We start from the raw sequence: 18,007 nt of genomic DNA on the forward strand, positions 1-18,007 counted from the left end.
TGCATTTAATTCACAAAACAGCCGGAGCTTATTGGAAGGTTTCTAGCGCACAATGAAACTCAATAAGGATACAAGTCCTACAGGAGTGGGCTACAGAAGAGCCAGACAGCCGTACCATGCATCAACGTTAAGACAACACACCAGCGCGGATCAGAGGAGTCTCACAATTTATAAAAGAAAAATGTATGTCATTACGGAGGAATAGATTTGAAACGGAGAGTAAATCTGTTACCTTGGCTGTATCCTTGGAGGTTTGATGTACGCTCCATAAAGCTCACTGTTTTATCGACTAAAAGCACAGGCCAGGTCTCTGCAGGCTGCAGGGCACATCGATCAGTGGCCCTTCAATTACTTAGAGGCCTCTGTCCCGACTCCCCGAGCCACAGTATAATAAACTGCTCCTTTGTGCAGTTATGCATTGTTTCACACATTTTAATCACGTGAGGATATGTCACTTTTTAAATTAGGCGATGTGGCAGTGCGAGAAAAGGCACTAACATACTGGCACTTCTGTTTTCTTCCACTAATGCGTGACTTATTCTTGGTTTTCCATGCGAGACACACATCCAAAATAAATGGGCTTGTACAAGGATGTGGAAACATCAGAGGGGAAAGAGAGGATGTTTCTCTACCTCCTGGTTTCTGGGATACTACACGTTTCAGTGACAACCGAAGGGTGCGGCCGGGAGACGCGTTTTAACTTGCTGGTTTGGGACTCTTGGATTAATGAGGACTGTCATTGTAATCATTGGAACTTCCCTAACAGCCTCAGGGTTCAATCAGAAGCAGGAGGCTGTATCACGAGAGAGTCATTCTCACACCCACACGGTAATCTATGATTGACATTAAAATCAACACGAGCCATATGAGAATGTTTTCTCTTTTGGTGGAGTCTATTTTCTCAAGCTGCTTCAACAGCACGGCTACAGTTTGAATACCGGGAGTTCACTTACATTTTCCCCACATTTGATATATTGGATGACAGACGAAAGAAAAGGAATACGTTGTCGAGGGAAAGGGCAGTCTGACACCGGCTCACACACCCTTTACTGCAGATTATGTGATGCTGACCTTAGTCTCACATCTGCAGTAGAGTTTACATTTTACCGTGTGACCTTAGGTACGAAAAGGATACAGGTACAAATATAACTTTACAAAAGGACAAATGTAAACTGTGAAGCGATCCAAGTATTGGATTAATTAATTAATTGAACAGTAAAGCCATATAGGTTTATTTGTACTTAACTACCCAGTTCAAGTTTGTTAAAAGGTCACACAAAATCAGGTAGTCATTGAGATAAATTGCCTGCACTGCGTACCGTTTCTTACATATCTCTTCACACACATTGGTTACTTCAATGTCATTTGAGGTTTAGATCTTGGATGATAAACCTGCATTCACTTTTAGCTTCTCTAACTGTAAACACACTCATATCTTATTAACACCGATATGGTTGATATGACAACCTTGTTAGCAAACTGTTGCTTCTTCAAACATGAACCTATTCAATGTGTTTCTACTGTTTATTCTCTTTTTTAAGCTCTGTTAAGCTCTCCTTTAAAAACTAAATCAAAAATATCAGATCCGCGAAATGCGAATCCAATATCTTCACTATCTTTCTGCCCGTCGGTAATCGAGAAGTATCTTGCTGTGTGTTTGTGAAACTTATCCAATAAAAACAGCTTCCTCCTGCTGCGGGAAACGGTGCTGATGAGAGTCGGCCATAAAACCACCATGAGCTGAGAGAGACTGAAAAGAAGAGAGCTGCAGGGAACTGCAGCGTGGTGAGAATGATCGGTGGGTCCATCATTTCAAGCGACCCCTTTCACAATGTTGTAGTATTCATTGTAAATATTATAACATTGATTCTGACTTGTGTTGCCTAAAGAATCTGAAACTATTGAGTTACCTAAATACATTTGATATTAAAAAAGGCATTCTGTAAAACTCTTTGGTTCTCTAGCCTCATAGCTATTAGTGAACTACCTCCAGACCTCCGTGTACAAGCAGACCCTGAAGGCCACACAGTCTCCAGATATGTTCCTGTCCCACCTGTTCAGCAACTCCACTGTGTAAAGGTCAATTGCCTCACTTAAACTTTAACCAGTAAATTGTAGAGCGCACTACAAAGATGTCGCGGTGACAGCTGGAAGGAGCCGGTTTAAAGAGAGGGACACGGTGAGTCAGCAACAAAATAACATCCTGAAAGAAAACCCTGATAACAGGATGGGATCCTGTTCCTTGTATAATCTGTTCTGAGCTCTGCCATAGTCCCTACTTTGAGTTGCACAGGAGGTTCAGTGTGAGTGTGACAGGTATACTTTATCGTGCGCTGGCCCTCAAAGCGCATAAACATCTGTTCAGTATCGGGTTAAGATGCTTGCTCCTCAGCATCAACTTTAAGCAGCACGGAGACCTTACTTTAGAGCTTTCTCAGCTGGTCTCGATACAGAATAATGAGCAGTGGGCCCAGAAAAGCCAGTTTGCCATTTTGTGTGCGCTTACTTTGCATTTAATGATGAAACACGGAAGGATTCGGTGTAATAAAAAAAGGAATCGAGATTCATCGCTGCTGCACTCGGCCTAATGATCCCAGAGGGGAATTTTGATTTTGATTTGCCATCGCATAAAACGTAACTCAGCAACATCCTGCACCAGGACAACAAGATAACAACACGTGTGACTTGATGGAGTGTAAACACAGAACAGAGGAGATAGGGGCGGGGGTGATATACGAGGAATGAAGGGAGGACAGAGAGAGGAAAGGGGTGAGTAGTTGCATGTGATAAGGAGCAAAGCAATAGAAGCATGCATACATTGAGCACAGTGCAGCTCTGTGTTCTCACAGCGTGCCTGATGAGGTAAAGCTGTCTCACGCTCTGTGCATCTAATAGGCTTTAATGATGGCCTCTCTCATCCATTCTGTGAGCAGGGCTAATGAGAGCAGCTCCTGCTGGACCGCGCACATCATGAACAATTGCAGAACCTGATCATCAGAGGTCCGGCTATATGTTTCATTGAAAAGGTGTCAACAGGATGCTTGACATGAGCAGGACAATCAGCAGGAATGTGCTGCGAGAGAAACATGTGAGGATGGGAAATGGGGGTTAGGGCAGAGGCACATACACAGAAGAGAAGCGGAGGGTTAAAGGGCCAAAAAGTGGTTTTGTATCAGCAGGAAAATAAAACATTAAGTATACAGTTCAGGAACATTAAACAAACAACTCCGTGCTGGCACTGTACATCAGCGTGAGAGTGACATCAGATGACAGAGCAGCGCCGTTGGCACCCCAGTGTACGAGCATCCACGGCTCTACGCTACGTACTTTCCATACCCACACATTCACATATCCTTTTATTCGGTTCAACTTTCACGCAGGAGTGCAAATTAACTTCCTCTTGATTATTTTTTAGATTAAGTGAGTAATTGTTAAGTCTACAGCCGTCAGAAAATATTAAGAAATCCACAATTTCCCCAAAGTGATGCTTGTTAAAGATGTAACCAATCAACTGACTAAAAGACAAAAACAACATTTTGTTGGCAGTGATAGAAAACAGACAAAAGCAGAAGATTTGAGAAACCGTAAAAAGGGAATGTTTTGCATTTTTTGCTTGATAAATGACAATCAATTATCAAAAGATGTTGGTTATTCTGTGCCAAATCCTGTCACCCCCACTCTCATGCATGCACCCGCAGCTCTCCACACTCCTGCGGGGTCTGACAATGTGAACAGCTGCTGTCTCCGTCACAGAACCTGCACTTCACAGCCAGAGAGATCGAACACACGCACACACCTTCAGAGTTGAGCCCACCTACCTCCACACATCTGTCCCCGGGTCGGCCCTTAACACGAGAACGAGGCTCTGGTGACAAATGACTACTGAGAGGTAAGGTGACCGTGGCTGCTGGAAGGCTGTCAGAGACTGGGAACCTCCATCGGACTGATTTACTCTCTACTAATCAGCACATTCCCCTAAACGCCAATGGAAAGAGGAGGTTCTCCTCACACAGAGCACCCGCCCCCTCCCTCAGCTGTGCGCCTCACAGCCTCACTCTTTCTTTCAATCTATCTCTCTCTCTTCCCACCATCAGCTGTCCTCTCCTTCTCACCCCAACAACATGCCTCCACCCGGCGGTCTGTGGTCATTTATTCAGCTGCTGTGTTGATGTCCATGGTTCAGCGGGGACACGTACAGAGCCTGCGTGTTGCAGCTCTGCAAGGTCACCGATTGTTTTCTCTCCCCCCTCTCTTCAGGACTCATGGTGTTGCCGAAGGGGAAATCTGAGCTCTCAGCCAGAACACATCCTCAGACAGACAGACAAGCCAAAATGTGCTTAGATAACAAGTCATCTCACAGTCTCTTTATATCTGAAGAGTGATCTGAATATTATTCTTATTTACATTTTCAAACAATAAAGGTTTGAGTTTGACACTCAGAACCAGGTGTAACATCTAATCAGGAGAGCTGACACTATATATAAGTAACACTGTCTGAGATAACACATGCGTCCTCTCACTTTGTATCCGGCTCATGCTAGTTCTGTCCAGCTGACCAGAGCGGATTGAAACATGTCAATACTCACAAGGAACAAATTCTCTGAACAAATCCAGTTGTGTGGCTTCGTGTGATTTAAAAGATATATACTTGTGTTCATTGTTGCTCTACGTATTTTTGCAAGAATATGCCAGGATAGAAATACAGATTTGTCATTCGTCTACTTCTGTCGTGCATCATTTTAATCGTGCATTATACTTTAGCTGTACAATCATTTGTACATCAGGTCTGTTAAGCAAACCTTGGCAGTACATCTCAGAAGCATCCAAGTGGGAGGAAAGCCAGAGAGACCGGCTTCAAGACTGCAGCCACCGTGGGACTCCAGACACGATCCCCCATCTGCCTCCATTCCTCTTCTCTCTGCTCCACCATGGCTCACTGTGGCATTTAGAACTGCTCATTTATTTGACTTAAAATATCTCCAATTGTTTAATTACTTAGCTCTCTCTGCCCCTGACTCACTCACAGCAGAGCACTTTGATATATTGACTGAAGGGCCATTAAGGCAGACTATTTTCTTTATGACTAATGCAGTCAAAGCCTTAGTGAATCCACACACTGAGACTCTCTGTCCCGAAGTCTCTCCTCCAACAGATGGCGCTGGTGTACAGTCAACGCTTTTCTGAGACTGATTAGGGTTTAGGGATACATGGCGGATCAAAAGTCTCCCACTCATCTTCATCAAGAGGGGCCCAGTTGATGTAAAGTAGAGCAGCGGTGTGACGGTTACTGTTTTAAAAAGGGAGAACATCTGTAATGGGCTTCGAATAGTGAGGGAGAGGAATTATTCTTTAGTTCCTGAGGGAGCTCATTTAAACTGCAGGCTGACATGTTGGAGTCTGTGACAGGAGACAGGTTTTATCTCTTCGTCTCATTTATCAGAAATGACTCTTCAATTCCCTCAGTCTGGCCTAAAACCCAAGCTTTCCTACTTTAAAAATGGTAATACTTTTAAAACGGAATTACTGGAAAATATCTATAATTCAAATCCTGTGAACCTGTGATTAGTTTTCTATTGTCAATTGTTTTCAGACTAAGGAATCAAATCAATACAGACACAACATCTGTATGGTATGATTGAACCTTTGTTGAATGATGTCACTGAGCAGAAAGTCATGAGACTACGGTGCATCAGAAGTGTCTCTGTGGACGCTGCCTCTAGATTGAAAGCAGGATTTATCACAATTACATGCACGTGCACTGATCTCTAAGGCCAGTTGTCAAGGCAACAGCAAAGTCTCAAAAAACAAACTGTCCATCTCATCAGAAAAGATAGACGTCTATGTTCGTGCAAAAACAAAGTCCTGCATTTACACACAGCTCAGAGTAATTAGTCCAATCAGGATAAACATTTCACTGTAATGACTGTTTACCAGACACAGCCTCCTGACGGCATGATTATGTTGCTGTCGTGCAGGGACAGGTGCTTATTACACGAGCAATGGGCCAACGCAATGCATAAAGAATGTTCTAGGTCGTGATCAAATATTTATTGATCAGAAAATGTGAAATTCTTTAATGAGCCTTAATTAAAAGAGCCACAGAGTTTACAGACACCTGTCCCCCTCTTACTTCAAGTTATCCGTCGTATTGGCATCGAGTATCTTGGACAATGATAATGTTTTTCCAAGAGCAATATTTATCCATTTATCCTCGTAGGCTGAGACGAGCTGAAAGCCCCCAAAGGGACCACTCTGTTTTATGGAGTAAATGCACTGTCGTGCTATTATCAACTCCCCCAGTCCCCACCCTCTGACCCGACCCCACCTCGCTCATTCCTGACATAAATCAAAACACACTCTGGATAATGAGGGTCTGCATTATCACTGAATAGAGTTGGTGGATTAACAGCAATTACCAACCTGAGCTCCAGAGGCTCAGCTTGTTCACAGCTGTACCTACAGAGGTGCAGACACAGCACAGTTAAAGCCACTGATTCCCATTCATAGCGCGGAGAGATTGATTTTCAAAGACCATGCATCCCATGCTTCGGATTCTGAAGCAAAACACACATTTTTTGTGTATGTGCGTACAAATGTGTATATCAATCAATCAATACACTGAGTATTGCAGACACATTTAAATATGCATGTGTGTATATGCAAGAGTGTGTACAACAACCACAAGGTGCAGAGTGTGTATATAAGAGCTGCAGTGCAGCAGCATGAGCTCATCACGCTTCTATTCTCCCCCTCCTCCTTCACTCGCCCCCCATCCCACCCCTCCTCACGCTCGCCATTACATAAGTTAATGCAGCACACACCCTCATTATTCTCCAGCCGGGTGTTGTGAAGAGATGCAAAGGAATATGTCATCAAAAGTAGAGTTACAGCCGAAAAGCCACATAGACAGAGTGCCTGTGTGTCCATCTGTGCTCCTACAACCCCCCCCCCCCACACACTCATCACACAATGCATAGCAGGGCAACACATATTTTTGCCATGCTGTAATCATACATATAGTGTGAACAAGAAGGAAGACTAAGAGACATCAGAGAAACAATCTTCCTAAGCATATGCATTTGAAATGGTACTGTATGCATTCTCGTCATCAGACACCTCAGTGAAACCCCCTGAACACGAGAAGCGCTCTCTAGATGTTGGCATTCTCCAGCATTAGAGTAAACAAACTGGCTTCCTCCTGTGATTAGAATTTCAAAAAGCTGTACAGCTTAACATGAGCAGTGTAGAATAGATACAGCAGCAGAGGCAATGTTCCCAAATGTATTCTCCATCATGGTGCCGCCCTGCAGCAATAGGAGGGGAAGAGACAGAGAGACAGTAGTTTATTCTCAAGCCTGTCCCTTATGGCCATATATTACTGTCATGATCACATGTCCTTTCAGCAAAGAAGGCCAGGCTATAACAGAAAACTGGCGCTCATAAAAGGTGATATTAAGTCATATAAAGGTGAAGACTAGGAAAACAGTTCTCCCCACACAATGCTGATGTCCCTCTGGTGGAACCATGTGTCAATTATTCAGAGGTTTGGACACTGACTGCAACCTAAGCATGGATCACAAAGAAACTGTGCATATAAAGTGTTATAGATGTGAAATAAACCTCAGACGGAGAAACCTAATTTCCCCAGGGATAAATAAAAGGTATTCTGATTATAATTCCGAGACACTGTCAACCGAAGCATAAACACATAGGAGCTTTTTTGTATGGTCATGGGCACTGATAAAAAACATCTATACCTTACTGTGGAGACCAGACTACAGCCTGAGGATACTTATTGTTGGAGTGTAAATCTATTTTCCACTGCACGCGCATTCCGACAAGTACGAGTAAAATAAATAAGGCAGCAGAAATGTGCATTGCGTATGCATGTATACACTTGGACTTGGCCCCTGTCTGTGTGACTGCAGACCACCTCTGAAAAGAAACATAACTATGCATTGAATCTATTCAGCGCCAATTGCAAGGCAAGAAAAACAGCACACTTTTCAAGGTTAACTGCAACTTGAGATCTCCATTATCCTGACATTTCTGACCAGAAAACTGCTTCCATCCTAGACACGTCTCAGCTTTTCCACCCTGGAGAGTATTTTCTCACTCACCACAGTGGAACTGCAAGCTCGCGTTGGCAGGTTGCTACTTTTCCATTACAAACAGTGAAAAAAAGGCCCAACTTGTCATAAAGCCAGCGTAGCAAATCAGGGGACCAGCAAAGGGGTCAGCGCCTGCTCTCAATTTATAAGCTACAAGCATGACGTTGAGTCACCAACTCTCCAGCGCTCTTGGTTTAGTTCAGGCCAACACCTATCTGAGCTAATGTTTCCCAGAGTTAAATCATGTTGTTGGAGCTATTTACCTAGTATGAAGCAGAGCAGCTCTGTCAGGCGGTGTTTAACATCCCAGTTCATTTAGATGAGTCTCTACAGAGCTTCCTCCTGTGCTCCTTTCCATGGATACCCACTATGGGACGAGGACGCACTAACAACCAGCTCCAGATCGGCACACGTTAAATAAGTAATGTTGTCGTCGTACTCTCTGACACAGAAGCAGAGTCGTATCAGATGTTCCTCGGTGTCTCCTGTCACACTGCTGCTGGATTCCTGTCTCAGTCATGAATGGCCTACGGTGACTTTATTCTCTTTGCCATGGAGCGGGTTACCATGAACCCCCTTTAGGATGTTTACCACCGCTGGTTCACAAATATTTTTTGTTTGTTTGTTTCCTTACTTGATGTCCACCCAGGAAATGTATTGACTGGACCGGAAAGGAGGACCTTATTTTGGCAGTTTAATTTTTATTTAGGGAAAAACTGTTTTTGTTCCTAACGACTCCTGAACAGATGTCTGCCAGACTTATGACTTATTTAAACTTTAAAACGTTGTTACCATAAGCTGAAATACAATTAGGTTTTTCCTGATTTATTGAAATATACCCAACACTTATTTGTCCACAGATTGTAGATTTATTTTCCATGTAAAAAAATAATATATTTGCTTATTATTTTGTATATCTATAATAAATATATTTTTGTATTTGGCACATTTTAAAATGGCAATTTAATATCATCATATATTCAATGTTCAGAGTTATTTATTTACGGTATGTTTGGGTGGATGACCGGTAGAACCCTCTGTATTTGCTTTGCTTGCCCACAGAAATCTGAAATAACTTATTAACATAAAATAAATGTTTTGAAAGGTGGATGGTATGTGAGTAACAGAAGAGCTAGTGAACAAACCGAGTACTTTTGAGTTTCCCTGCAGGCTACATGATCAGAATGACAGGTGGATGTAACAGGAATGTGTGACAGAAAAATGTCAATCAATCAGATAATCCCATCACGATGGAAGCAATAAAGTATTTTCTATGTTATACAGAATAATGGTAATCTCTGTGCTGGTCTCTGTATTCATTCAGAGAGAAGTCTGAATCAGGCAGAGGACATTTATACTTTCACTTCACTGCTTAGACAAAGTTAAGGCATAATAAGGCTTAAAAGATATGAAAAAAAGAATTGGCAAGATTATTCTTAAACCTTCATTATTGAAAACACGTCCTTGATAAAGTAGAGTGCCCTCAAAGACCTTGAAAATGTCTTTACTGTTCACTGTCTGCCTTTTACAGCTGTGTGCCAGTGATAATATTAATGTGGTTCTGGAAAGGAAACCATGGAGCTTGAGCCTATAGAGAGGAATGTTATTTGATAATTTGAACGTCAGAAATATCTGCACAGACTGCTGCGGTCAGTCGGAAAGACAACCACCACTTATGCTGCGGGCCGCTGCCCTCCACGCTGCTCAGTGGCAGATGGTCTCCTACCTTATAGTTCGGCTGGTTATGCAGTACTTCCACATCGCATTCCACATGGCAGTGACATCACCGGAGGCATCAGACATGCCCAAAAAAAGTGCGCATGGCACTAAAGGGAAGTTTTAAAAAAAGTTTTAAAAACACTAAACTGCAGGGGAAATTCCCCTAAAAGAGCCACCAGAAGAACAGCCTGTGCTCACTCCCTTGTTGACCACTAATTACACCCCACATCCTTCACTTTCCATTGAAAACCCACAGAAAAGAATCTTTCTTTCGCTGCTAAAGTTACTCTGTCTGTGCCTTTTCGAGTTCTCCCTGCCCAGAGTTAATGTTGGGCTCAGAGTTGCTGCTCTCGCAAGCTGCCTGATGACCAAGTAAGGTAAAGGCCCAGTACGTATAGCAGAAGAAAAACCATTCGTCTTCTTAACAAAAGCTCTCCACCCACAAGGAACCGCACACCAGTCCTCTCTCTACTCTCTGCAGACACCCCTTCCTTTTTGTGCCGTCCAATGCAATCTTTCACTCATCTGCTGCTCCCCAATGGTGATGGGCAGGGCCTATGTTTAGTGTCTGATGTGGAAGTGACTGTAGGAGAGAGAGACAAACAGAGTGATAGAAGGAGAGATAGAAAGAGCCATAGAGTGTTCGGTCCCCGTGTGTATGGTAATACTTGGGCACATGTCCAACAACCACACTGCTCTCAATGGGAAGGCCGCGCAGGAGGAGGGTGAACCCCAGTTCAGCAGCTGGGAGAGGCTGTTTTCACTTACTATACGCTGACCATGCTTTGACAAAACAGTCTCAGTCCTGGGATACAATCTGACTATGTTACACTGGCCAGAGCGTGTAATGAGTTACACCCAATGACCAGGATGTTCCAGTAACTTGATAGAGATCATGCAATGTTATTATTTGTTTATTGATTGTTATGAACCTGTCTGAGGATCACAGATGGAAATGAGCTATAATCTGGCATATTGCATCTCTTCTCTTTGCTGAGATTAATGTTTTTGTATGCATGGTCCTTCTATTAAAAAAAAAAAAAAAAAAAAAAAAAAAAAAATTTAGACACATTCAGTTGTTGTTGAACTATCTTGCTCAATAATGCCAAAGACCACTGAATCACAATCTATAACAGGCTATTAGCAGCAGTTAGTTGGTTTAATCTATTTTAAACTCAGCAGACAACATGCCCTCTGAAGTTGGATTTCAAATGCTGCACATAGCAACCAAAAAAGAAAAGAATCTGACTAAAAATAGCATAGGCATTGAGTGTTGAGGTAGGACCAACAGCTGGGGGGGTTCCCTGAAGCCTACGTTCAAAGAAGAGTTGCCAGCTAAATCGGTGATGCATTATTAATGAATCACAGACATACTGTCTGCTCACCTTCAGAATACTAATGCTTATGACAAAAAGTGTGTTTATATGTGTGAATGAATTAGCATATGGAGATGTGACAGCTGAGTTTCACAGGTACGGATCAGTGTCTTCACGCTTCTGATTTAGACATCAAACATCTGCACGACGGGATGCGCATGAAGGAAACTCCGGCAAACATCCCTGGTTAGATGTTATTAGTGTAGCAGGAGGGAAATGGAAAAAATTTTAGATCTTGTCTGTGCAACTGCAAAACCGGGGATCTTAATTGTGTTGAATAACAGTGAGATAACAATTTCGGAGGAATTACAGTCCTTTGAAGGAATTACGGTCCTTTGAAGCTGAAATTGTAGAAATACACATGTGACATTACAGAACTAAAAGTGAAGAACACCTCAACATTAAAGCACCTTTACTGTGGAAAATGCATTCATATAAAGTGGTTGTGTCGGGCAAAACGGCTCAATGTGCACCTCAGTTTGAGTGATAGTCTGTGTTTGTAATGTGGAGCATTAGACATGTGTCGTGAAAGGCAGTAAAACACAGGAGAGCTTTTCATAGTTGTAATCGTCTCAGCATGGCAGAAGGGGGGTGGGGTGAGTAATTGACACATTGTGAGAGAGGAGTGTGCACCTTTTTAAAATACCTGGGAGCAGCCAAAAACATAATTTAAACCTCTAATCTACGATAGAAAAATAAAAACCCATAATGTTCAAGCTGTTACAGATCTCGCATCCTCTGATTCACTACTGTGACAGTCTGAAGTGTCACCCAAGGACAATCAAATCTGATTACATGATTGACATGTTGTGGTGAAACAAATCACAAAGCACATTATACATTCATAAAAAATGGATTTGTTTGCCAACCTTGATGCCAGATGCAGAGCTAGACTGAGCAATCGGGCGCAGATAAGGCAGTAGGTGAAAGGTGACAGAGCAGAGCTCCCAGTGGGACACGGATGAATTCATTCAGCCAGCTCACTGCGCTTTCCCGCAGTGCCAACACTAACAGACACAAACAAGATCATTCCAAGCCCTCAGTTACTCAACCAATTGCTTCCACAAAAGAACAGTCGTAACCTGGTTCGCTCTGAGAAATCGATTATCCAGCTTGCATGCTCCTGAGTAACGTCTCTCTCAGTCTGCCAGCATGTCAGCGAGAGAGCACGACAACAGTTTCTCCATCAATCAGCCACGCTTTGATGAGGAAATCCTAGAGTCCTATTGATTCACTTAATGTTGGGAGCTCTTCAACACAGACAGCAACATCATGAAGCACTCTAGGACAGTTACAAGTTGCACCAAAAACAAGAAGTACGAGAACAAATCAAAGCATGAGTGCAGGAAGCAGCCATTTTTAAACATACCTCTTGTAAAAGTTGTTGTGTGGGTGCAAACAGAGCACATGCCAGTAATCCAGGCAAAACGCTTTGAACTTCCACATCCTGAGCTCAGGCGATCAGCAGGGCAGAAGAGCAGTGGGATCCAGCAGCATTAAAGAGCCCCACAGGCGGAGGACCATGCTCATTTCTTCAGCCAGTGAGTCCCTGGCGTGGACGACAGATCTGTCCTCTCTCTGGAGCTCCAGCCTCGCCGCTGCCACCGGATGACAGCCTGTTTTTTTTAACCCGCCCAGACCAACCACATAATTCCTGGACTCAGTCCTCACCAACCCAGGAAGCCAGGCCTTTCAGGAACCCTCCACAGGGCTGGTTTGGACCGAATGTTAAAGCTCAGGATCCACCTCCCTGAATAAGCGCTCTCTTTTAGCTCCTATCCAGGTGGGTCAGGGTGTCCCCTGTGCCGGTCCCTAAACACAGAGCGTCAGTCCCGGGTCCTCGGAGACATCATGGCTACAGAAGAAGCTCTGCACCGCTCCAGCAGGCACAGGTACTGGAATGTGGAGGACAGATACAAGGAGGCAGCATCCAGAAGTCGCTCATCCCCGTTTGAATCAGGCAGGAGGATCATCAATGGCCTCCCCCTCCTCCCCCTCCTCCCCCTCTGCTGCAAGAACAAACTTTCTGATGAGGCGAGAAACCGGGTCTTCTCTCTCACTCTTTCTTCAGCCTCACATCACCCTTCTCCTCCTTCCCTCAGTCAAACCCTCCTCCTATCTCTGTCCCCTTCTCCTGATCCTCTGCCTCTTGCTCTCTCCCTCTCCCCGCTGCTGCCATCCACACAGGACCTCCCAGAAATGTGCCGGTTACGGTTGCCGGGCAACACTACCGTACTACTGAAGCTTCAAATGGAAGCCTTGCAGAGCCGCATACCATTGGTCGCTTTTCAGCGGGGAGGGGGCGCTGCAATGTTGTATGACCACATGAGTTTTATACACATGCTTTGCTAAAATAAATATGAGCCTCAAGTGCTCTCATGTTTGTTTTAGTGTCAGGTAAGGGGAAGGAAATGCTGCTTTACTCAACTCATCAAGGTCAGTGAAGCATTACAGAAAACACAATTGCACACAAATTGCTTGAGCTAATGCTCAGTTGTTGCCAGTGGAGTGATACATGAAGTGAATTAAAGGCAGATATGCAGAGGTATGCCAAAGAATGCGGTGAAATTGAACTTCTGCGTATAAGAGGGGCAGTAGGTTTCACCTGGATGAAAGAAGAGTGTGTCTTCATTAAAGCGTGTCCAAATGTGCTACCATGCTCAGCAGAGCTATAAGTAATGGACACACAGACGGTTGCTCTCTATTCTTGTGAATGAGGGTTTTGCACTTGAACACAAGCACAGTGTTGTTCTTTCTCTGCCGGAGACGCAGTGCCGCGCTGCTGTGCCACCCAGTCCCAGCCGTCATGGGAAAGGGGTGTGGAAGGGCCTCTCATCAATATTCAGCCACTGTCAGAGTCCACACACACACACACACACACACACACACACACACACACACACACACACACACACACACACACACACACACACACACACACACACACACACACACACACACACACACACACACACACACACACACACACACACACACACACACACACACACACACACACACACACACACACACACACACACACACACACACACACACACACACACACACACACACACACACACACACACACACACACACACACACACACACACACACACACACACACACACACACACACACACACACACACACACACACACACACACACACACACACACACACACAATACTGCATATTTACACCAACAAGCAGAATTATATGCAAACACAAACGCACAAATAAACAAACATGCATTAATGTTTGTGTGTTTACTCGGCAATACACTAATTGGTATAGTGAGATCGGTTTCGTCTGACAAGTGATCTCCACATGACTCTTTTCACACACCTCCTGGCACAATGTGGGCTTCCTCTGTTTTCCCAAGCCAACATATAGAGAGGCCAGAGCAGCACAAAGGCTATACTGAGAACCAGTGTGAACAGCAGGCACACTAAGGAATTAATCAGCCTTTTGTCACAACTCCGGCCTCCTGATTTAAATACTTCTCACAGAAAATGACCGCACACTGACAGAGTTTTCTTCAATCTTTGCCATCTCAATCTTCATCGGTGACACATAGCTTTCAGCGGGTTAACATTTCACACATAACAAGTGTGATTATCTTCCAGTTTAAATGTCTGCACTCATATCATATCATCGTTAATATCATTTGTTGGAAGGAAAGACACATTCAGAGCAGTTTATCAGATAATATTAAGTCATAAAAGGGTCCAGCTGGAGATAAATCCACCAACAGCAATTAAGGCAGCGGTCAAAAGGTCAGGGACTGCAATTCAAATATTTTTCTCACTTTTTCCAAATTACAGTATGTCTGTTGTTCATCAGTGATTTCCTCATGTGGTTCATGCCACACGGAGAACCCTTTATAGTTCCCTTTTTCTAACTCATGTCTGGTTGTCCTTCACTGGTGGTGAGTGTGAGTGGAAACCCCACTGTGTCAGAACACACTACAGTTTGTCAAAGGCAGAAAGGAGCGATTATTGCAGAACAATCCGGCATAAAACACGGGGGGCTCTCATTCAGCTCTCATGATATGGCTGTTTTTTGTTTTCTAGATGACGAGCTGAGCAAGTGTTTAAACAACAGGATATAATTGAATAAGCAGATGTCATTATTGCTTACTGGCATGCTTTGGCGTGTGTGTGGTTAACATGTTTTGCGTGTGGTTTAAAAGGTCAGAGTAAAATGAGCATTCTTTCCACTTATCCCAGTGTGGGCCTAAACCTTACCCGTCTATGAGGGAACATGTGCAGGCCCTCAGAATGTGTCAGTGTTTGACAGGGGTAAAATGTATCCACGCTAATATTTTGACGATTGTTGTTGGACTGACGCTGGCCAGTTGTAAAATGTAAACATATCGACCGATGAAAGTAGAAACCCTGAAAAGCAATCTTGGCATCTCTGCAGAGGTCAGAGTCAATGTCAATTTGTAAACAGGTCACATAAAGCTACAAATAGCATATGTTTGGAAGTCAATAATATGTGCAAAATGTATATTGAGGACATCAAAATATTACAGACATTTCGGTTTTCTGAATAGAAGCACTCAATCGCAGCTATGGCGAGGATCAATATGAATGGACACTGTTCCAAAGATCAAAGGGCTGTTAAAGACAGGCAATCATATCTGCTCAGCCATCGGTCGCAATAAATGACCTCATTTGAAAAGCTCCCATTGTCTCCATGTTGCTGATGATGCATCTCACAGTATCACACTGATGCAGGGTGATACCAAGCATTACAGGGCAGGGACTTCAGTCAATCACTGATACGCTGCCTTGAGGGTTTTACTATGACCTCTTCTGAGCAGGAGATGGCCAGTCAATAATGACAGAGAAAACGATCTGCTATCATGGTGTGTGTGAAGGTGTCAAACAGGTATCGAATGAGTGGACCGGGAGTCCTACTCAGCTTGTGCAAAACTCAGTAAGCAATTAATGCATAAGAACATGGATAATGTCACAGCTTATTAAGGACATGCAAGTCAATTGCAATCATTGGTGATCCATAAAATTGACTTGTTTGAAAGATGGCTGTCTTGGCCACAAAGAACCTGATTGGACATAATCCTCATCCCTAACCATGCGTCTGTTTTGTTAGGCCTTTCTACCAACAGATCCATCCAAAAGGGGACAAAGAAAGATATAGAAAAAAATACAATAACCATCATATATCATAGAATGAGAGCCATCAAAAATAACTGATGAGGAAATCATCAGAAGGACACAAGCTCATTTTGTCTGTGTGAAGGACAGCCTGTCTGAAAGGATGTGTTAGAAAAGTTCACCCCCTGGTGGCCGATTGGAGTATGCATGCTGCAGCGGAAGGAGCCAATGAGCTGCTGATGTGATCGGAGGAATGAGGAGTCCGACAGGCATGCTGATTCACTCCGAGCATACCACCACAACACAAAGGAAATCCATTAATTCTTATTCATACCACATGAGCGAAGCATTCAATATGAGGCAGACCAGATATCGAGAGTAGCCAGCTTCAAGCTCGTCACACAAAAACAACATGCCTTTATCATCTACTTAACACTTTGTATCTTGTCTGCATAGGAAACGCAGCTTAAACCATGATCAGGGTGATTAATGCTGTAGATGTATAGTGTGTATGTCTTTGAATATGGCTTCGCTGATGTGTCTTCAGTCGGGCCTCCTCTTCTGTTTGGGATAAAAACCCAATTGCTGCGGCCCGCGGGGAAATGCTATTACTGGCAAAGAGGGAGGCCCTAAAGCTCAAGAGTATATGTGCCTATGTTTAATGTTTAGTTTATACTACAGGGTACATAGTATCGTTTTCATGTCATTTTACAGACGTCCTTTGGGGAAATGATCTTATGTGAAAGCAACTGCTCAGTTTGCATAACCCTGGCATCATGCAGATAGTACAGTACAGCTGTTTAGCCTCTAGCCTGAATCAGCCATGCAGAAGAAAAGTGGACATGGAAGAAAGACAGAATAGAATACAAGAAGAAGGAGGGTGTTAAGACAAATCAGGAAGAGAGAGAGAGAGAGAATAACAAAATGGAGGAGGGGAGGGATCCATAATAACAGAAGACTCCCTTCTCCACCTTTAGCGTGGTATTGAAGCAGAAAGCCCGGGCACAGACAAACGGTAAAAGAGAACTAAAAAGGGGCGGAGGGGGAAATCCTCTGTGGGTGGTTGAAGGTGGATCCAGCAGTCTGCCAGCTATCCTGAATGTCTTCCTTAACCTGAGGCCAGTAACAGAACTGATGAGAAGCACCGTCCCCACTGTCAGGAGGGTACATAGAGGCAGACCACAGCAGGCTCATTCAAAACCACACCACGAAAGTCTACCACAGAAAAATAGATGGTTGTGTCATCTTTGATAATCACATACATGATAATGGATGAAAGCTTATAACTGAGGCTATGTTAACACGTTGGTATGATTCACCACTTCAAATCCATGATAGGATTAACATGTCTATGAAGTAAGCAAAGACTGCACTCACGGATATTTCACAGTCATGAGAGTGAAAAACATGTCTAGAGAGAATATGCTGTATGACTATGAGTCAGTCGTATGCTCTCTGTAGAAATGGCTTAAAGCTATTATGAAACAGTAAACAATGGAAAAATGAATCAATATGCAAGATAGCATGCTCAAGGGTATCTTGGTACGGTTATTATGCAACACTGTTGTTGATAAACATATACCCTATATCTGTTTTTATTTTTGTCAGGGGAACAAAATGTTCTGGGGACGCTTCTGATGCACCCAACTCTCCTCTGTGCGGTCGCTTCTGACGT

General features: G+C 43.5%; 1 protein-coding gene across 7 annotated transcripts in view; it reads right to left on the reverse strand.

The window, feature by feature from the left end:
• The window catches only part of LOC117449601 (IQ motif and SEC7 domain-containing protein 1-like), a 105,524-nt gene that overhangs the window by 29,224 nt on the left and 58,293 nt on the right, over positions 1–18,007 (reverse strand). The window contains exon 1 of one of the 7 annotated variants that reach the window (XM_034087371.2): positions 12,576–13,190. The exons of 4 other annotated variants lie outside the window; for them this stretch is intronic. In XM_034087371.2, coding sequence (XP_033943262.1) covers positions 12,576–12,652 — 77 coding nt within the window. In that variant the 5' untranslated portion in view covers positions 12,653–13,190. Of the gene's footprint in view, positions 1–3,818; positions 3,947–9,837; positions 10,310–12,575; positions 13,191–18,007 lie in introns of those variants that run through there. 2 more of the 7 variants (XM_034087369.2, XM_034087374.1) reach the window with 2 other exon arrangements.

This window comes from Pseudochaenichthys georgianus, chromosome 7, assembly GCF_902827115.2.
Source record: "Pseudochaenichthys georgianus chromosome 7, fPseGeo1.2, whole genome shotgun sequence".
NCBI lineage: Eukaryota > Metazoa > Chordata > Actinopteri > Perciformes > Channichthyidae > Pseudochaenichthys > Pseudochaenichthys georgianus.